The sequence below is a fragment of the Gigantopelta aegis genome, chromosome 8 (assembly GCF_016097555.1).
Source record: "Gigantopelta aegis isolate Gae_Host chromosome 8, Gae_host_genome, whole genome shotgun sequence".
NCBI lineage: Eukaryota > Metazoa > Mollusca > Gastropoda > Neomphalida > Peltospiridae > Gigantopelta > Gigantopelta aegis.
In genome coordinates this window covers 75,212,481-75,234,152 of record NC_054706.1, presented here as the reverse complement: position 1 = coordinate 75,234,152, position 21,672 = coordinate 75,212,481, and the positions used below count along the sequence as shown (strand labels likewise).

Here is a 21,672-nt window from a genome sequence, read left to right as displayed (position 1 = left end):
AAATTTTTAAAGTATGTGATCTGAAAAATATCACTTACTTTGATTGCACTGAAAATGTCAGATATTATATATAATTAGTAATATTAGTAATCCAGTTTCCTAGAAAAGAAACTCACAACTGTCCCAGGGGTTGCATCTTCTAGTTAGTTTAGAGTAACTCATTTGTGTGCACTTTACTTGGCACGCAGTCCAAGCACCTGCCACATCCTTTGATATATCATTTGTGGACACTGACCAGAACAAATGAATGCACTGCGACTGGAGATATCGACATAATTACCGACACTAATCATTGTCCATGACTTCTTGTCCAAGTATTTTTCTTTTGTCCAAAGATTGTTTAGGGTTTTGATCTTAAGGTAATAACACAAAGAATTATGAGTGACTCTAGTATTTCCCATTAAGATGTTTGGTTTGGTACTAAGATTATATTTTTTTAGACTCTCAAAACACAAAGAGCTGAAAGTGATTCAGGTTTCTACTGTGGATGCATTTCAAGGTGGGGAGAGAGATATCATCATCCTGTCGTGTGTCAGATCAAACAGCTTGGGATTTATAGACAGTGACAAGTAAGGAATGATCTTCATGTTTGTCATTGAGACATCTGATTGTATGACACTTACCATGGATAACAGTCCAGATGTACTTACTCTAGAACTTGGTTTTCTGTCTCTATTTTATCCTCTGTCCATGTGTGTGTTTTGTACATTCCAACACTACCTTTCTACTCCCACATGCACATGAATACATAGAGGATACTTCATGTTTTTTGTCTCATCGAGTGAAGTTGCTTGCACAACGAGTGTGATATGATTGCAAACTTCACGAGATGAGATATAAATCATATTTGACATGAAATTTTCTATTTATTATATAACTTTTGGCAATTTACCTTTATTTTTAAAATGCCTGCAGCAAAATAGTTCCAGCTTTTTTACAGTGAAGATAACACTTTTTACAGTGATGATAACACATTTTAGAGTGAATTTTTCACTCTAAAATGTGTTATCGTCACTGAGTGACTGATCACACTTTTATTTCACTGATATTTTTTAAGAGATAAAACTAAATGTTATATAATAAATTAATCTTCAACACTAAAAGGTTCATTGAAATTTGTATACAATTAGCAGCTGGATTTATGTATATTTTACAACACAGAATTTAGAATATACAAGACTTACAGAATTCAAATTCATTAATAAAAAGTTTTAACTGAATTTCAGATTTCATAAAAAATTTCTCGCTTGTGAAAAAGTGAGATATAGGTTTTTACATTTCCGATGGCAGTGGCAGCTGCGTCAACTTTTGCATTACGGTTTCATGTGTAGATCAGTTTTTCACACACTATATGTCCTAGGTCAGTAAAACTTGGTTTATAGTTGCACCAATGGATGTTCATAACAGTGCACTAAATATTGAATTCTGAAGAATTGTTGTTTAAAATACACTATGAATGTGTAAGATTTTCTGTTTTAGGAGGATGAACGTTGCTCTAACCCGAGCCAGACATCATCTGTTGATTGTGGGCAACTTGAAGAACCTGTCACGTAACAGTCTGTGGGCAAAGGTCTTGCAGCACTGTGAAGGTCTGTCACTTGTCAGTCCCATCTTTATACCTTTATACTTACTGTGAAGGTCTGACACTTGTCAGTCCCATCTTTATACCTGTATACTTACTGTGAAGGTCTGTCACTTGTCAGTCCCATCTTTATACCTTTATACTTACTGTGAAGGACACTTGTCAGTCCCACCTTTATACTTACTGTGAAGGTCTGACACTTGTCAGTCCCATCTTTATACCTTTATACTTACTGTGAAGGTCTGTCACTTGTCAGTCCCATCTTTATACCTTTATACTTACTGTGAAGGTCTGTCACTTGTCAGTCCCATCTTTATACCTGTATACTTGCTGTGAAGGTCTGTCACTTGTCAGTCCCATCTTTATACCTTTATACTTGCTGTGAAGGTCTGTCACTTGTCAGTCCCATCTTTATACCTTTATACTTACTGTGAAGGTCAGTCACTTGTCAGTCCCATCTTTATACCTTTATACTTGCTGTGACGGTCTGTCACTTGTCAGTCCCATCTTTATACCTTTATACTTGCTGTGAAGGTCTGTCACTTGTCAGTCCCATCTTTATACTTACTGTGAAGGTCTGTCACTTGTCAGTCCCATCTTTATACCTTTATACTTGTTGTGAAGGTCTGTCACTTGTCAGTCCCATCTTTATACCTTTATACTTGCTGTGAAGGTCTGTCACTTGTCAGTCCCATCTTTATATCTTTATACTTGCATTGAAGGTCTGACACTTGTCAGTCCCATCTTTATACCTTTATACTTACTGTGAAGGTCTGTCACTTGTCAGTCCCATATTTATACTTCTCATGGGCGTACATAGGATTTGGAAAAGGGGGGTTCCAAAACAGATTGCAGAGATATTGGGCATATATTTCTATGTTGAGTTTTGAAAAGGGGGGTTCCAAAATAGATTGCAGAGATATTGGGCATATATTTCTATTTGAGTATATAATAATGTCAGATATCAATGTCAGATATATTAAATTATAAAAAAAAGCGATTTCAGGGGGGGTTCAGTCGAACCCATCGAACCCCCCCACTATGTACGCCCATGCTTCTATACTTACTGTGAAGGTCTGTCACTTGCCAGTTCCATCTTTATACTTCTATACTTACTGTGAAGGTCTGTCACTTGTCAGTCCCATCTTTATACCTTTATACTTATTGTGAAGGTCTGTCACTTGTCAGTCCCATCTTTATACCTGTATACTTACTGTGAAGGTCTGTCACTTGTCAGTCCCATCTTTATACCTTTATACATACTGTGAAGGTCTGACACTTGTCAGTCCCATCTTTATACCTTTATACTTACTGTGAAGGTCTGTCACTTGTCAATCCCATCTTTATACTTTTATACTTACTGTACTTAAGATGTTATCTTGTCTAGTTAAAACTGTTCATAACACACACCTGCATGGCTTCATTAAAAAGTAACTTGAGTGGCAAAAGCAGGTTTTTAAAAATCATTCATTTGTGGTGAATCTTGTTAATAGAAACTTGTCCTGCAAATATATAATTTATTTTTAACACTTGACTATTTCAATAGAGAATACCACATTAGTGGCAAAGAGTTGGTACCTAATGGACATGCATGTAGTATTTTTGTTTGTACATATCTCCAAAAAACAGATTTAAAATAAATTTAAATGTCCTTCCCAACTTAAACTTATTTCCAGTTTTCTTTTGTTTTCTTTCTTTCTTACACTTGTATACCTCACTGAATTCAGTAGATGCAGCCATCTTATTTTCTCAAAGCATGAACTCAAGTTGAACTGTCATTTACACATTATGCTATTATACATATAATAAAATGACTATATAATGTTATTTACCAAATGCGTATTAAATTTTAAGAATGTTAATAAGTGCTACATTTTACAGAGCAACCTAATGGCATACAAAAAGGTGACAGAGTGGAGAAACAACTTAAAAATATCATCACTGACCTAAAGTCGAGTCCGGAGTCAAATAGTGAACATAATAATCACAAGACAAAACAAGAAATGTCTAGGAAAACCACAAAAAGCAAAAGAAACAGTGAGAATGAAAGTCCACCAATGTCTCTGTCAGGTAATGACCATAGTTTAAACTTAATGTTTAATACCTTAAGAGTTGATTGAAGAAAAAGGCTTCCAACAGGTTGGCTCTCGAGGAAATATTAGTATTGTCTTATTACTGAAAGTTAATCAGACTTTTGCTACATCCATGTTTTCAGTTTTGCCAAAAAAAAACCCAAAAAATTGAAGCATTTTCTCCTGCATTAAGAATTGTATTCCAAAAATTAACACCTCCAGATTTTAGTGACACATCTCCTTTTTTCTTTTTTCTTTCTTTTTTGATGTTGCCTAAAAACTGTTCTTGGCATAGATTTATTAGTCCCCTACCGGTCCAACCAGAGAGGACTGTAGGTTTCATCTCCGTTTGTCTGTCCATTTATCTGTCTCACATATATTTTTCCGGATGTTGTTTTCACAATGCCTTGAGATATTGAACAGCAATTTTGTGTATAGAATTATCATGTACTGTTACAGATCAGGTTTGACTTCTCTGATTTACTATTTTTGACAGAGTTATGGCCCTTAAACTTCAGTATGAAATTTAATTTTGCATGTTTTTCACAATGTCTCAAGATATTGACCTGAAGTTTTGTATATAGCTTTATTATATACCTTACAGATAAAGTTTGACTTTCACAGCAATTTACAAATTTTTCACATTTATGGTCCTTGAACTTAGGACAGGGTATAAAATTAGGTTTTTTCAGACAAACGATATGTCGTTCGTGTGGTTTTAGTGTTTGCACGAACAATTTTCTTCAGTGGTTCAGATATAAATGAAAAGGTTAACCGGCAACGGTAATCAAATGAGTATCTAAGATGGGCGATTTTCGTAGCTTTTCTCCAAATTCTTATCATAAATACTAAATTATTATTATTATTTGGTATGCTGAGACTAACTTGAAAGCTGCCATTTACATTTCAGCACACTACCCCATTGGTTCTGTTATAGGGGAGTACTTGCTGGCTCCAAACAATAGTCTGAGCTTCCGGGTCTGAACGGAAAGACCCGAAGTTCTGCGAATCCTCGATCGATCCAATCAATGCTGCAACTCAGTTTCATCATGTTCTAATTTCCACTTCGTTATTTTAAAGTCCCTTATTAAATGTACTATTTTCTTCGCTGTGTATGTCATATTTTAATAAATTGATTTAGCAACGGTTGTACTTGTTTTTATTACCATACATGTTTCAGAATTAATACATATATTTCAACGTAACCACACAGGTGTCAAAAAGTAAATAAATATACAGAACTTCACGTACATTTTTTTCGCTTCCTATTTATTGCACAAGTTTATTGTGCGCAAGAATATTTACCATGAGACTGCGTAGCAGTCGAGTGGTATGTTCTTGCTCACAATAAACGTGTGCAATAAATAGGAAGCAAAAATAACGTATGTGAGGTTCTGCATTTATTACATACCTTTAAAATATACATTGTTTTTTCTTCTCATACCTGCAATGCTAGGCCCGTTCTCTTGTTATTTTATTCCAAAAATAGTTATAATTTTCTGACGAGCGATTATAGTTTTTGCACAAATGATTCGTCGTTGGTGTCAATATTGCTTTTGCATAACCGACAGATGAACGACAAAATCGTTCGTGCCAAATTTTATGCCCTGTAAGATATAGACAAAAATGTGTTGGGACCCGGTGGGGGACATGTATGCTTTAGCAGTACTCTACAAATGCTTGTTTCTATGGGTGTTATGCTATAAACACAATTTGGCTTATATTTGTTTTGTTCTTTTTCAAGATGATGATTTTGAAAACTCAACAGTACCCATGGAAACTGATGACTGCTACAAGTCTCCCATTGTTTCGCTAACCACAATGGACAGCCGAGCAGAAGATGACAGCCATGAAACAGTTGTACCAGTTATTACCAAACCTTCGAGAAAACGCCTCCGACTGAGTAATCTGTTAAATCCAATACCAGCAGATACCAGTGACACAGACGACGACCTTCCACTGTTTCTTGATGGATGAGAACAAACGGATGTATTTGTCAAACATCACACATGGATATCTATTTTTATAATTTCTGATTGGCTTCTGCTTAGTGATGATCTGGATGCCAAAGCCATGTAACCATGATATGGGTCGAATGAAATTAGCACTACCAAACCTGATTTACTTTTATAGAACAAGCACCTTAAGTAATAAATAAGTTATAGTTTGAAAAGATGGGTTTTTGAGGATGTGTAAGAAATATGCTTTTGGGTTGGTTAAATTGACAACTCTAGAGTGTTAGACTGTGTTAGCATCAGAGTGTTTCAATGATGAAAGCTGTTGATTCAAAGCAAGCAAAGATGTTAAACATATTCCTCAATAATGTGATTAATTGGTAATTAAATTGGAACACTACTCTAAAACAGCTGGCACCAACTTAAAATACAGTATACGCAAATATTTTCGCGACTAAAATAATTCGCGATCGGGCTTTCATTTTACATTTTCGCGAGGAATTATTTTTGTGACTGCCCCCGATAATAAAATCAAAATTACCCATATTACACGCAAATATCATAAGAAATAACTTTTCATTATTGGTGGTACCCACAAACTTCCATTCAAGGTTACAAAGAAAACAAACAAAACTGAGATTATGTAACAACAGACTTGCACCCAAATGTGTGTCATTTCGATCAAACCCATGTGACCAGGCAGGTTTACAGAATCACGTGACCTTGTGGACCTCTAACTGCTTGATTCTGATATGGGTTGGGTGTGTAGAGATAGTAAACAATATTATACCAAATCGGAAATAAGTATGTGCGTAATTAAATTCGCGGTTCTATCAACATGTTCGCAATTGTATATTTTATTCGTAAACATATTTGAGTATACGGTAGCTATAAAAATCCACCGGCTGCCAGCTTATTTTGACGAGCCTATTGCTTATCTACTCGTCCACCAATCAAATCATGTAAATAAAAAAGATTTTGAGATTGAATCTCAATCAAAAAACAGTAGGATAATGGCTCAGTGGTAGAGAACATGTTTGAGATGCATTGTGTCATGTGATCGATCCCCTGAGGGTGGACATTTTTGGTGGGGGGTTTTCCAATCGGCACCGTCTGACTGATGTGACAGATCATGAAATGGGTTATAGTGTAAAGTATCTAAAAGACATATTGCTGCTGATCAACAGGAGTAGCCCATGTGGCAGCAGCAGGTTTACATTCACTAGACTAAAAGTTAAAGTTTGTTTTGTTTAACAACACTACTAAAGCACATTGATTTATTAATCATTGACTATTGGATGTCAAACATTTGGTAATTTTGACATGTATTCTTAGAGGAAACTCACTACATTTTTCCATTAGTAGCAAGGGATCATTAATATGCCCAATCCCACAGACAGGATAGCATATACCATGGTGTTTGATATACCAGTCGTGGTGCACTGGCTGGAATGAGAAATAGGCTCGCTAGACCAAGAGTTACGTTTGGTGTGTGCTATGCTTGGCACACATCTGTAGATTAACACCAACTCGGCAGTCGTGTTATCGCCAATTTTCGACTGACCAATTTTTAGGTGTGTGCTGGGAAAAGATATGATGGTTATGTCTAATCTGCAGTTTTGTGACATAATCTATCAGAAATAATCTTCCATCAGAACTTGCAAATGGTGACAGGACCATCACATTGGCTGGTGTATGCTGGCACACATTTTCAGGTTAGTGTCAACCAGACCATGTCAGTATTAATCAGTAGGTGTGTGACAAACATTAAACAAATAAATAATAGTGTTTAAAATGTGCTCAGGTGTTTTTAATAAATATTTTTTTACTTTCTCCGAGAAAAAGAAAGTCAACAGAATGAGAATGGTGAATTTTTAACGGTTTTCTAATTTCTTAATAAAGAAATCAAATAGAACATAAATGCAGCTACCTAGACTATATTTCTTTAATGTTAACTTGTTGATTTATTTAATAATCTATATTTATATTTCTGTTTTTATTAAAAGTGTTAAAAGATACCGGTTTAAAGTTTCATTCTTTCATCAGATCTTGTCACGGTATTTAACCGATTGTCGGGTAAATACAGTGAACAATTGGGTTAAAAAAAAAAAAAAAGTGTTTTAAGGTGTGTCAGCTGCTATCTAGACGTGTTATCAAGTGGGTTATCTTAACACTGGCCATGTGACTAGTGAGAGGTAGATTAACTTCACCATCACTCAAGCTTCAGTTGTGTTTGCTCAAGTGGTCAGCTGAGCTTATCTTATGGCCATGTGTTATGGCCATGTGTTAAGCATTGTGAACAATATATATTTCTTATTTATTTTTTACAACAGAAGCAACAATTTATTATATTAATTTTTCTGTTGTCAAGGACAAAAATTCTTGTCACTTATAGAAATGTGGGCTGGGGTGCATGTTGCACTGTAGCGAAGTTTTATTTTATGGCCATGTGTCCAGCATTATGAACAATTTATATTTCTTATTTATTTCTGATAACAGCAGCCACAAGTTATTATATTACATGGGGGATGAAAACCCTGTCATTTATAGAATCTTGGGGTTGGGGTGATCTTGCACTGTAGCTGTGCACTGTAGCTGGAGAAGGGTTCACGAATAGATTGGCAACTGTAAATGTGATAAGACATCTTTTAAAACTTATACCATTTTCATTCCTCTATCCAGACACACACCTCAACTAGGGCTGAATTTAGCTCAGTCGGTTGAGTGAAGTGCTTGCGTTGCAGGATCAAATGACCTCGGTGGATCCATTCCCTTGCTGCCTACATTATCAGAATTACCAAATGTTTGACATCCATGATCATCATAGAGCTTGGTGCATGTACTTTCGGTTTTCACGCTAATGCTGATGCAAAGCTTCTGTACTCTGACTTCAGTGGATTTGGTTTGAGTTTGGAGTTTTTCTTCTCCTAGGAGTTTCCTTACTAGGATTCTGAGCCTATCCAGCCCAGTTTTGATTTTGGAGTTTGCTTCTCGACAGTTGTCTTTCTTGATTCACGTCCTCTGTCAGTTCGGTCCATATTAGTCTAGTCTCTACCCTATGACCAGTCCAGCTTGGGTGACCCTACCAGGAGCCGATGCTCCAGCTGGCATAACTCTCCGAGTCATTGAGACATGCAAGCTACCTCACCACATCAAGGAATGGACCATGAAATAGGTTTGACATCCAACAGTCGATGATTAATTAATCAAAATGCTCTAGTGGTGTTATTAAACAAAACAAACTTTAACACCTTAGTTATGTGGGTTGTCTGTGATTAGTGGTTAATAACAGAGAAGACTGCGTAATAGCCTATCCCTCCCTATTAAACCTGATGTGTGTGGGAGCTGGCTCTGGGATGTGAATCCAGTCTCAAGTCTGATGGATTAACCACTACACCAAAGAAACTTTCAATGATGACTACTTTAAGGATTCTGTAATGGACTCGTACTACCGGGTTGTCCGAGTAACAGCTTGTATAGATAAATGTTCCATTCAAGTTTATTACCAGCCAAAACATCCGAACCAGCAAACTGCTTCGCTAATATTTGTCCACTGGATAAATTCGATAACTCACACAGTCACACACACTTGCCTGTGTATATACACCATTTATTACATCATATGTAATATAATATGCACATTCCACCTATATTATATTCATCACTCTCAAATGTACACAAACATAACTTACTTTTGACATTACATGTGAAAGCCCATAACAATATTATAATTTACACCAAGACTAGCTATCATTGCCAGCAGTAACAATATTTAAGTTTTACTCACAGTTCTAATAAACTAATGGTACCATTGTTAAAAATGTCAATATATTATATCTGTAGATGACGTTGATGTAGATTTTCAGACAAGTACATCAGATACTGAGTTCCGGGTGGCGGTCTACAGTCGATCTTGACTCCGCGAGCTCGGAGATGTGCTAAACTAATTTCATTAATATCGCGACAGTCCTTCACTTGTAGAGCTTCGAGACACTGACAGTACGCACCAAGTAATCTGCAAATATAGTAAAACATAATAATATATATCTATGATTAACGTGCAATGTGGAATGTGTTTACATAATATATTACATCTGTTGTAATAAATTGTGTATGTGCACTGGCAAGTGTGTGTGTAAATTTGAGTTATCTAATGCACAAATAATTGTGAATCAATTGTATTTAGTATAACATAAATCTGTCATTAACCTGCAAACCGGCATCGTGGTTAGGCCATCGGTCTACAGGCTGGTAGGTACTGGGTTTCGGATCTCAAAATCTGTGTGGTCCATAACCATATGTCTGACGCCATATAACCGTAAATAAAATGTGTTGAGTAAATAAAACATTTCTTTCTATAACATGCAAAATTTAATTATAGTAATACATTATATTATATATCGGTGAGTAATTAATGCATCATAAAATAAATCAATGGTTAACCAGCATTATAATAATACATTATGATATAAATCGGCAACTATAGTTAGAAGAAAAAAAGTTTTAGACAGCACATATCTGCCTACCTGATGGAATCGTTGGTGATGCGCCAACAGCCCTGGATGTTGAGATGCTGTAGACCGACGCAGCAGTGAGCCACCACGTTGATAGCATTGTCAGTGAGGCTGTAGATCTTAGAGAGAGACAGATATCTCAGTCTGAAATCAGAGCACACAAGATTACTGGGCAGTGGGGGGAAAGATATCTCAGTCTGAAATCGGAGCACACAACATTACTGGGCAGTAGGAGGAGAGATATCTCAGTCTGAAATCAGAGCACACAAGATTACTGGGCAGTAGGAGGAGAGATATCTCAGTCTGAAATCAGAGCAGATTACTGGGCAGTAGGAGGAGAGATATCTCAGTCTGAAATCAGAGCAGATTACTGGGCAGTAGGAGGAGAGATATCTCAGTCTGAAATCAGAGCAGATTACTGGGCAGTAGGAGGAGAGATATCTCAGTCTGAAATCAGAGCAGATTACTGGGCAGTAGGAGGAGAGATATCTCAGTCTGAAATCAAAGCAGATTACTGGGCAGTGGAGGGGGAGAGATACCTGTCTAAAATCGGAGCACACAAGATTACTGGGCAGTGTGGGGGGGGGGGAGAGAGAGAGAGATATCTCAGTCTGAAATCGGAGCAGATTACTGGGCAGTAGGAGGAGAGATATCTCAGTCTGAAATCAAAGCAGATTACTGGGCAGTGGAGGGGGAGAGATACCTGTCTAAAATCGGAGCACACAAGATTACTGGGCAGTGTGGGGGGGGGGGGGAGAGAGAGAGAGATATCTCAGTCTGAAATCGGAGCACACAAGATTACTGGGCAGTAGGAGGAGAGATATCTCAGTCTGAAATCGGAGCAGATTACTGGGCAGTATAGGGGGAGAGATACCTCAGTCTAAAATCGGAGCACACAAGATTAATGGGCAGTGTGGGGGGGGAGATATCTCAGTCTGAAATCAGAGCATACAACGTTACTGGGCAGTGGGGGGAGAGATATCTCGGTCTGACATCCGATAGAGCACTCACAAGATTACTGGGCAGTGGGGGGGGAGAGATATCTCAATCTAAAATCGGACAGAGCACACATGACAGGATAAAAAGAGATCAGAGAAACAATTATTGTAGAAATGTGTTGTCTGTACAGTAATTTTATACATAACATCTTGCTGGGGTGGCATTAAACATTCATTCATTCATTCAACTTTTAAATGATAAAATATGTTACATTTAATTTGGACAAGCAATTAATTATCTTAATTATTAACCTGTTGAAATAAATCCTCAGGTTGGAGCGATGTGGATTCTTAATTGTATATAACTACAAAACTAAAATAACAACACAAATATCTTGTCACAAGACTTCTAGATGGTGTTAGTTATACTGTGAAATGAAATGGCTTTCAAATAGAAATTTAATAACTCGGACATACAAATAACACTTACTTGTTGCACTGCATAACTAGAGAAATAATTGCTTTATCCTGTAGATCCCAGCAACCTGTCAAATCAAGATGCTCTAAATCCGGCAGACACACCGTCACCATGGAAATGCCTGTCGGACTGACCCAGTGACAGTTCCTTAGGACCAGAATGCGTAACCGTGGACACTGAACAGCCACGGCATTGAGGCTGGTCTCCGTGAGACTGGAACAGTTGGTGAGATCGAGCTTCTGAAGATGAGGATTGTTCTCAAACACGGGCAGCAGCAGCTGGTCACACAGCCAGTCCTTGGCATTGTGCAGCGTCAGATAGCGCAGACACCGGTTGTTGTCCACCATGATGGAGAAGGCCAGTGCCGTCATGCGGCCAGGCACGCGACTGATGTCAACGAGGAACGTCAGCTGGAAGTAGCGGTCAACCAGCTCCTTGAACTGCCTGCACACCAGCCTCTGTTGGAAGATCTCCTTCAGGGACAGACACGGCATCACGTACCGGTAGATTACATGTTCCCACGGGAGGGACAGGTACGTCACCCTTTCTGGACATGTTGAACAGCTGGGAAACAGAAAATAGTGCTTCTAAATATATACGTGTTCAAAGAATGTTTTAAGGATTGATGCAAGCAACTGCTAAAACAAATCATAAGTGCATCTAGGTATGGATATCTGGGGGTGGGGTTGAGGGGATCTGGACATGCCCCCCCCCCCCCCACATCAAGAAATGTATTTTTTCACACTTATTTTTAAAGTGCATATAGTTCTAAAATACATCTTACATTTGTATCTAGGAACCCCCCACAACACACACTTCCCTATAAACAAATTCCATGATCTGCCCATGACACCCCCTTTCTACTAGCCTAAGCCACATTTATGATGTTGCTGCCAAATCTTCTTTGAACTTGCCCCATGTCCATGTTGGTGTCCCCTACAGTGATTTTAAATTTCATATAAACCAATATATTTGTTTGACTTGGCAAGATTATCGGGATGGTGTGATTGCAAACAAGCTTCATTCTGTTGTGGCAGTCATCCTACAGGCAGTGCAGGAAGGATGAAGTAGTCTTGTGCCGTGCCCGCATCGGCCATACATATTTGACGCATTCATATATTTTAAAGGACCCTGCTTCTTAGTGTGAACATTGTCAGTGTACACTGACTGTGCACCACATTTTGGTGGAGTGTGATCATCTCAAGCCAACGAGAAATGATATATTTGGCAACAAAATTGTTTTGGAATCCTTTAAATTCCATCCAGAATTAATTGTAAAGATTTTAAAACACTTTGACTTCTATACAAAGTTTTAAAATTTACTTACCTCGATTTTATGTATTGTATTATACTTTTCCCCCACAGCTCCTTCCACTGTGGTTTTACATAAATATATATAAATAATATTTTCATATACTTGCCATTTGTGACACCCAATAGCCGATGTGTATTTTTGTGCTGGGGTGTCATTAAATATTCATTCAGGGCTCAAACTTAATAATTTGTCTCCCACAGCAATTTTTAATGGAACTGCCATGGGTGCAATGGCCCACCGACGGCAAGTTTGAGCTTGCATATGGCAATATTTTTAAAAAGTGACATTTGCAGCAAATAAACATGACTGAAAGGTTATTTTGTTGTATGTAGACATTTCAAATGTGCAAATGTAAAATATTGGCAGTTAATGTACACCGGGTGTATACATTTTGCCATTGTTGAGAAACTTTACCGATGGCACAAAAGTGCCATCAGTGATGCTCTCTACCTACAGCAATTTATAGCTCAAAGACGGCAATTGCCGTCAGTGCCGTCATTAAGTTCGAGCTCTGTTCATTCATTCATTCTATCAAAAATCATAGTTACAGGTATTGACAACACTGGTATAGTTACATGTCATATTTGCAGGAGAAAAAACCTTAATAAAATGAAATTCAAAGCAGTAGGTTTCATACTTTGAGCTTTCCATGTGACCATGCATCAGTTCATATTCTTCAGTTCAAATCCATTTTTCTGCCTGATTCTTTATCTGAAAATAAATACCATATATAAATCATCATAAGACAAAATTGAATCCATGACGTTTCGCCCCAAGGCAGTTCGCCCCCAAGTTTGACCTGTTCGCCCCATGTATCAGTTCGCCCCCAACTGTTTCTTTTTTCGCCCCGAACTATTTGTCAATTCGCCCCCAACTCCCAATTATTTGTTACTTTTAAACAATTATTGTAGTTTCTTTAGAGGCATGTTAAACCGTGTGTGTGTGTGTGTGTGTGTTTCTTTTCTTAGAGGGGAGAGATTGTCGTCTTTCCACAATTTGGATGGATCATGAGTCAGTACAGGCACATCTGATATAATCACCAGTTTAATTAATATATATATATATATATATATATATATATATATATATATATATATATATATAATAATAATAATAACAAACCCTACAGGAAACCCAACAACGAACCCGTTTACATCAACGTCAGCTCAAACCACCCACCCGCAATCACGAAGCAAATACCAAAATCAATCGGCAAACGAATTTCCCTTCTGTCTTCCCATGAAGACTACTTCGCGGAAGCTGCACTAGGGTACAACAAAGCGCTGAGGGCAAGTGGCTACACAGTAAACATCCAATACGACCCGCCTAAACATAGAGAACAACCAGACACAAAGAAAAGGAAAAGACCCAGAAAAATCACATGGTTCAACCCCCCATTCAGCAAGAATGTGAAGACAAACGTCGGTAGCGTGTTCATCAAATTGATATCCAAGCATTTCCCAAATAATCACAAGTACCACACATTGTTCAACAGAAACAACCTGAAAATCAGCTACAGCTGCATGAAAAACTTCGGAGCAATAATCAAAAGCCACAACACGAAAATCACCCAGAGCTCAACCGATCCCGCACAAAAAAAAGTCTTGTAACTGCAGACAGAAGAACGAATGCCCCCTGAACGGCAACTGCCAAACTAGCTCCCTCGTATACCGGGCAAACGTGGCATCTGGTAAGACTGTCAGATCATACATAGGTCTTGCTGGAGGTACATTCAAGGAGAGGTTTAACAACCACACTAAATCTTTCAAATATGAACGCTATGAAAAAGAGACAGAACTGTCAAAATACATCTGGGAACTCAAACGAAAAAAAACCGCCTATCACATCAATTGGGAAATCGTCAGGAAATCGGACACACGGAAACGCAGCTCGGGACAATGCAACCTGTGCATCGAGGAGAAGCTCTCAATACTATTTGAAAAAGGAGACAAGCTACTCAACAAAAGGACAGAACTCATATCAAAATGCCGCCACAGCAACAAGCCGAGAGTCTCACGACTGACGTGCCATGACGTCAGGAGCGCACCGCCGCGTACACACAGCGTGACGTCACCTTAACTGTCACAATTATAAACACTCATCTGATGAAGGCGAGGAGCCTGAAACTCCGAGTAATGAGTTATTAGTGAATACTAAAAATTTAGTATATATATATATATATATATATAAAGAGCAGTTTTACAAACATAAACCACATTATCAACATTTATTAAAATATCCATTCCTGTTAGAGATAGGATCTGTTTTAAGAATAAAGAAATGATGGAGTAAAAAGAATTATGAGCATCTACAAACTATCACAAATAAAACGATATAAACTTCCACCTTATTTGATTTTAAAACAATGGTTAATCAGCTACATAACCTTGATGCTGATAATATGCATCTTCGGCTAACACCTAAGAGGGCTTTTGAACCGCAAACCACTTTGATATGGCCTCTTCTGGTGAGCGTTATTCTAATTGAGAGATTATCTTTATGGGGGCGAACTGACATCCGATTTGGGGGCGAACTGGCTAGGGGTGGGAAACGTCTGGTACCAGACAAAATTGGTAGTAGGTGGGTAATGTTTATTTCATTTAAATATAATACTTCCTGTGTGGGATGATATACTGCATAAATGAGTTTTATTAGAAAATTATTAACATAATCACTAAGCTTAATTGATACTGATTTGGTGTACGGCAACCTGCTAGACTCGGTGGTGTTGCTAGGGATATATTTGATCAAATACGGTACCTCCTGTCAAATAATTTGTATACAAATATCGGACTCAATGCATCATGAATTAGAATAGTCTGACTTCGATCTGGTATATAAAAAAAAATTAAATTAAATTAATAATAGACAAGACCAAAATCGGATAGTTTATCTTGAACATTTATAAAAAATGGTCCGTTCCATTATATACGGAGAGTTATTTCCCATGTGTAGTTTCAGTTGGTGTAAAATCCACACCTCGAAATGCTAGAGGTAATTATCTTCTTTTTTTTATATAGTAAGTAGATTTGTCATAAATCAACGCCATTTGGTTTTCAGTTTATATTTTGTTACTTGTAATCTTTAAACAAAATGTCTGAATACCACGATGAGTTTTATCGTTATATAAACGATTGAGGGAATCCCATGACAACTAGTGAGCAGTTTCATTTTTAAAAATTCGAACTCTTTTATGAGGAATCTAAAACGTACGACAAAACCGAGTATATCAACCGCCGTGTAACGTACCCTTGAATTTTATATACACGACCGCCGTGTATAGAGACTTAAATATAATTTAAAATATATTATTTCTTGACAAAATAACGGCGAATACGCTGAAATAAAATAATAGTTGAAACATAAACTCACGATTTTTGCTTAAGCGGGATTGAGCAAGCTTTTTTTTTTTTCTCAGGGGAGAGAGGGTTATTTAGTTTTTTAATTTGTTTTTTCGTTGTTGTTTTGTTTTGTTGGGGTTTTTTGGGTTTTTTTTTTTTTTTTTTTACGGAGCTCCGTACACAGTATCACTGCAGACGCGTGTGCAGATATTTTAGCATAGGGGGAGGGGGTCTACACTGAGGCGAGCGAAGTTTACTGTGAGGGGTCAAGACATGTTCCCCCGAAAAATGTAACACAAAAACAAAATCTTGTACATTATGGCGCAATCATTTTTGCTTAATACACAAGACAATGTCCTGCGTTACTAGAAAATAAAGCCCTGTTTATTTGGTTACTAGTACGTTGATTACAATGTCGTGTCAATACAATTTACCTCACTGACCGTACATCTAATTTGCAGTTATCAAATTCAGAACGTAAAGATATGGCTTGTGCCCCCTCCCGTATATATATTATCTGCAGGTATTTAAAAATATTATAGAGATGTTTCTCAACTATTTCGTTTCTATACTGATAATGATTGGTGACCACTTCGAGCACTTAAGTTGGTGACGTACTAGCAATTTGCTTCCAGTTGTTTACGATTAAAACGCATGCTATATGTAATACAGTTCGTGGTAGGTGTCTATGAAAAAACGTACACAAAAGGGTCCGCTAGATTCATGAATATTCAACCCCTATTCCCCTCTTCAGACCACGCATTGTTCGTACTTAGTGTGTATTCCTCCTGTTCCAGGTGGTTCGGTAATATGAATCAATCAAAGAAAGAAATGTTTTATTTAACGACGCACTCAACACATTTTATTTACGGTTATATGGCGTCAGACATATGGTTACGGACCACACAGATTTTGAGAGGAAACCCGCTGTCGCCACTACATGGGTTACTCTTTCCGATTAGCAGCAAGGGATCTTTTATTTGCGCTTCCCACGGGCAGGATAGCACAAACCATGGCCTTTGTTGAACCAGTTATGGATCACTGGTCGGTGCAAGAGGTTTACACCTACTCATTGAGCCTTGCGGAGCACTCACTCAGGGTTTGGAGTCGGTATCTGAATTAAAAATCCCATGCCTCGACTGGGATCCGAACCCAGTACCAACCAGCCTGTAGACCGATGGCCTAACCACGACGCCACCGAGGCCGGTCATGAATCAATCAAATACTTATATACTGCATATATAAAAAAAATTCTGTGTATATAGTCGGCCCTCATTAGCAGAGGCCAGATACACGGCTGTCGTATATATAGCCACTAGCGTCTAGGTCACAGTATTCTTTAAAAATGTAACAATTCCTATCCCAAGCCAGCTGTAATTAACCATTGGGGTATGGCATATTTTGCATAATAATGAATTTGACAAAGTGAAAATGAATGCGGTGATTAGATTTTTCCTCGTACAACAAACGACAAATTTACCTGTACATGCAAAGGCCTAACTAGTCGGGATTGTCACTGTTTCAAATACTTATGTTACTAAAATAAATTACTGTATAAGCTTATTATCATTTAGTACATGTTTTTATAATTTTGTACTAACTTATTTTCATTGTTTTTCTTTCGATTTACTCTACTTTGCAGAGGACGGTCAAGCATTCTTGTTACACGAGCTTGGCAAATCGTTTTGACACTGCGGTTATCTGGGGGATGCCAGTCACGTGACTCCAAAATAATACATCACACCTCTTCGTTCCAAATAGTCGTTATTTTTTTCAAGAATTATGGACCGTCGACATAATTCAATTTTTTTTTTTACAAAATATCAGTCATAAGTGGGTTATGGTAGTTATGTAGATGGTTAAATAAAGTACTTTTAGCGACAAATATATTTTTTTTCTTCAGATAATACTTTGTTAGGTCATTAATTCGGTCAACCATCCGTGCTTTAAATGTTTGTTGCGTTTAAAATAATAATAAATAAATAATACTAATAATACTAATACTACTACTACTAATAATAATAATAATAATAAATAATAAAAAATTATTCAGTGGGGTGTGGAGGTGTGTGTGGGAAAAAAAATCAACCTTAATTTCTTTATAAATATATTGCATTTGAAACGAAAGCTCTCAGGTGCTGTAGGATGGCAAGATGAACGATTATAGACGCCCGTCGGAGTAATTTTAAAGGGTACATAATACAAAAAGGTCAAAGGTCCGTGACGGGGGTATTGAGCTGTTCTGCTTTCTGATGCTTTTGATGGAGTTTTTATTATCTGAATGACAAAACAAATATTATAATTATGTTGCAAGATAATTTACATAGATCGGAAGAGCTAAATGCTGTGATACAGTGGATTGAAAACATATTTTATTGCATATAATGTATATACTAGTATACAAAAGGATATTATATAAATTAATACAGTTAAATATATTGTGTTATTGTATGCATGAAAATATAACAACACATAACATTTCGAAAAGTGTGGTTTGGTGTGGTGGGGGCATAGCCCCATTTTGGGAGGCATGATAGGAGCTCACTTCGTTGGCCTCCGGCAAATGTAAAGACTTTTTAAGTTGCCCTGTATACAATTTTTAGACCTAATCCTTTACAAAATCCTGCACCCGCCTCTGAATGTTCATCGTCAAATGTATTTTATCGCTTGATTGCGGTCTTTCTGAATACTTTAAAGCTTAGTTATTTTCTAACATGTTTATGCCTGAAGTATAATGATTAGTCGAATAAAAGCTAGATCAGCTTGACACTCCTTAGGTGTCATCGTTTCCTAATGGAACCGCGAGGTTGGAAGGTGTGGCTTTTATACCAATTTTGTATATAAATGGTTTATTAAAAAATGAAATAATTATGATTGAAGCCATACAGTAACAAACAATTTATGAATATTAATACATTTGTTGAAAAAAATATTGTTTTAATATTATTTGGAAAATGACATATTATAATATTATAGTCGAATATTTCAAAATTGATAGCTTTGTATGTTCCATGCGGATGTTGTAAACTTTAATTTTGGTGCGTGTGTAAACAATGTTGGATAACGCATTTTCTATATTTACTATATTTGACTAAGATTTGTTGTCAGTGGAATCAAATTATCCACGTTATGATAAACTTTAAAGTGACTATGTTATCAGACCGCGAGGCGTGACTGTTGGTTTTGGAAGTTGAGTTCTGACGACGTTCGACCGTCAGAATAGGGCAGTAACTTTGTTGTCTGTCACAAGACTTCTTGATTGTTGATAATTACTACGTCAGCTGTCACGCTGAAACCCATGTGAGTATCACAAGAACTGGCAAAACGTGATGCACGTTTACATATTCGTTTTGCATCCACACAGGGACAAATCCAGATATTTTGTTTACAAGAAATAAAATGTATGCACGAATTAAAAAATAAATAATAATAATAATATTTGAATTAGGTTGGGTGCATAATGATTATCATTATGTCTAAAACACATACATGTTTGTATACTTGACAGCACAATCTCCCTAATTTGTTGAATTTGATCTTCTCTAGTTACAATAAAATTAACATGTTGTGACTACAATTTTTAAAGGGACATTCCTGAGTTTGCTGCATTGTAAGATGTTTCCGACTAATAAAATATTTATTCGATTAAACTTACATATTAAATATATTTTCTTGTTTAGAATATCGGTGTCTATATTCAGTGTGTTTCTGGTCGTCTTAATATTTGTAAGAAGCCCAAACTGGATTTTGTCTTCAAATAATTTCGTACGTACGAAAAAACAATATTTTAGGAAATAAGATGAAATGTAACCTAGTACAAATATTAGAATGATCAGAAACACGTTTAATATACAGCCACTAATATTTTACGCCGGAAAAATAAAATTGATATGTAATTACAATCGTTAAAAAGTCCCTGTTAGTCGATAATATCTTAAAAAGTGCAGCAAACTCAGGAATGTCCCTTTAAGAGGTGAAATTGTGCTCATCAGTTTAATCATTCTGTGAGGCGCAAAACACTGCACCCCTCCATTTTAAAACAAACCACAATTAGAGAATGGTTTTGTGGATTAATTGTTGGGAACCAAATCTACATGTAGCTATCGCATCACCTTAACTGAACCATGATGGAGTGAAATCCATGTCATCGCTTTCGGCAATTTTAGTTTTTGAATTATGGACCATTGCCATAATTCAATTATTTTTACAAAATCTCATTACTAAATGGAGTATGGTGGTTATGAAGATGGTTGAATAAAGTACATTTAGGGACAAATCAAATTATTTTTGTTCAGGTCATACTTTGTTAGACCATTAAATAGGTCAGTGGTTTGTGACAATATGCCTTTCATTCATTCATTCATTCATTCATTCATGCTCTTAAAGGTAGAGTAAACTCAAATAAGAGATTTATGTGTTGGAAAGATGCATACCCGGACCACCAACACATACTGACACTTAACAAATGAAAAACGCGTAATTTAAGAGTTAATAAAAAACCATGATTATTCATGCTAACTGGGGGCAGCCATTTTGTTTCGTTTTTGTGATGTCCGGTGGTATAGCTTGGGGAGAAGTGACGTCAGCTCCGTCCATCTGCTCTGTGCACAGTGTAAACAAACGCTCTAATTTACGACAAGGCGCTTCGCTTTCATCAACCTGACTTGTAAAACAAAATAAATGACTTGATAGTATAATAAACTATTTAACTAAATATATTTCAATTTGCATCAATAGAACGAAATGGAGTTATAGTATTTTTCTTTTTTTTTAAATCCAAAGAAAAAAATGCATATTATTAAGCCTATTGGTATGCTACGTTCGAGCAAAAATGACCACTCATGATACCCAAGTGATAATTTTCTTTTCTTTGGGACTACGTAATTGGTCAGTTTTGTGATTTTAGATGGCAAAGTCTACTTAATCAAGGGTTTTACAGAATTACTTACAGTAATAAAGCAAGACGGCTGGTCGATTATGATTAGAGGGATGTCCGTGCGGTTAACACAATACCCTGTGATCTTAATAAAAGAGGCATGTCTTTTTAGTGTGTCTAGACACACAGTATCTGGGGACCGTTTAAATATACACCTGCCAATAAGGAACTACAGGTACAGGCCACGGAAAGAAAAGACCAATTAACCAAGAAAACACTCCCGATTATTATTTCAGTGCGTGGGTTAATTTATGTACAAACCATAATACAGTTATTTCAACACTTTGACAATGGTGGTTTATTTTGTATTAAAAGTAATCTATAATTGTTGCTGGCTTACTGGGATGACTATTATTACAGAATATTGCGATGCATCCACAAAAATCAGGTATGTTTTGTTTCTTCAGTTCGAAGACTAATTCCTGACGTGACATGTTAGGTATTAAGTAACGACCAGCTCGCCAGAGGGCATATTCACTGGGATGGTACAAAATGGCTGTGCCCGTTATATAAATAGCCGTCACATTTAACCGTTTTATTA

General features: G+C 36.8%; 3 protein-coding genes across 6 annotated transcripts in view; 2 read left to right on the top strand and 1 right to left on the bottom strand.

The window, feature by feature from the left end:
* Window positions 1-6,915, top strand: part of LOC121379827 — a 62,207-nt gene extending 55,292 nt beyond the window's left edge. The window contains exons 29-32 of the mRNA XM_041508479.1: window positions 441-569; window positions 1,480-1,589; window positions 3,464-3,652; window positions 5,399-6,915. Coding sequence (XP_041364413.1) covers window positions 441-569; window positions 1,480-1,589; window positions 3,464-3,652; window positions 5,399-5,631 — 661 coding nt within the window. The 3' untranslated portion in view covers window positions 5,632-6,915. The remainder of the gene's footprint in view (window positions 1-440; window positions 570-1,479; window positions 1,590-3,463; window positions 3,653-5,398) is intronic.
* Window positions 6,916-9,193: 2,278 nt separating this feature from the next.
* LOC121379391 (F-box/LRR-repeat protein 15-like) lies at window positions 9,194-15,793 on the bottom strand. 3 transcript variants are annotated; one of them, XM_041507984.1, is made up of 5 exons: window positions 15,615-15,793; window positions 13,492-13,565; window positions 11,552-12,103; window positions 10,136-10,267; window positions 9,194-9,624 (listed from the first exon to the last, which is right to left on the bottom strand). In XM_041507984.1, exons 2-5 carry the CDS (start codon window positions 13,515-13,517, stop codon window positions 9,441-9,443), a joined length of 894 nt encoding a protein of 297 aa, XP_041363918.1. In that variant the 5' UTR covers window positions 13,518-13,565; window positions 15,615-15,793; the 3' UTR covers window positions 9,194-9,440. The 3 variants fall into 3 exon arrangements, with proteins under 3 accessions (XP_041363918.1, XP_041363920.1, XP_041363921.1); XM_041507986.1 differs by lacking the exon at window positions 15,615-15,793 and adding an exon at window positions 15,565-15,585; XM_041507987.1 differs by lacking the exon at window positions 15,615-15,793 and adding an exon at window positions 15,241-15,412.
* Window positions 15,794-19,216: 3,423 nt separating this feature from the next.
* Window positions 19,217-21,672, top strand: part of LOC121378932 (geranylgeranyl pyrophosphate synthase-like) — a 39,435-nt gene continuing 36,979 nt past the window's right edge. For both annotated transcript variants that reach the window (XM_041507323.1, XM_041507322.1), the window contains exon 1: window positions 19,217-19,495. The gene's annotated coding sequence lies outside the window, so the exon portion shown is untranslated. The remainder of the gene's footprint in view (window positions 19,496-21,672) is intronic.

Excerpts from the sequence above, each read along its gene's own strand:
- LOC121379391 (XM_041507984.1), bottom strand. The coding sequence starts at position 13,517 with ATGCATGGTCACATGGAAAGCTCAAA. Across the intron at positions 12,104-13,491 it reads GGTCACATGGAAAGCTCAAA|CTGTTCAACATGTCCAGAAA; the intron begins GTATGAAACCTA and ends TCTGTTTCCCAG. Across the intron at positions 10,268-11,551 it reads CTAGTTATGCAGTGCAACAA|ACTGAGATATCTGTCTCTCT; the intron begins GTAAGTGTTATT and ends CTCTGATTTCAG.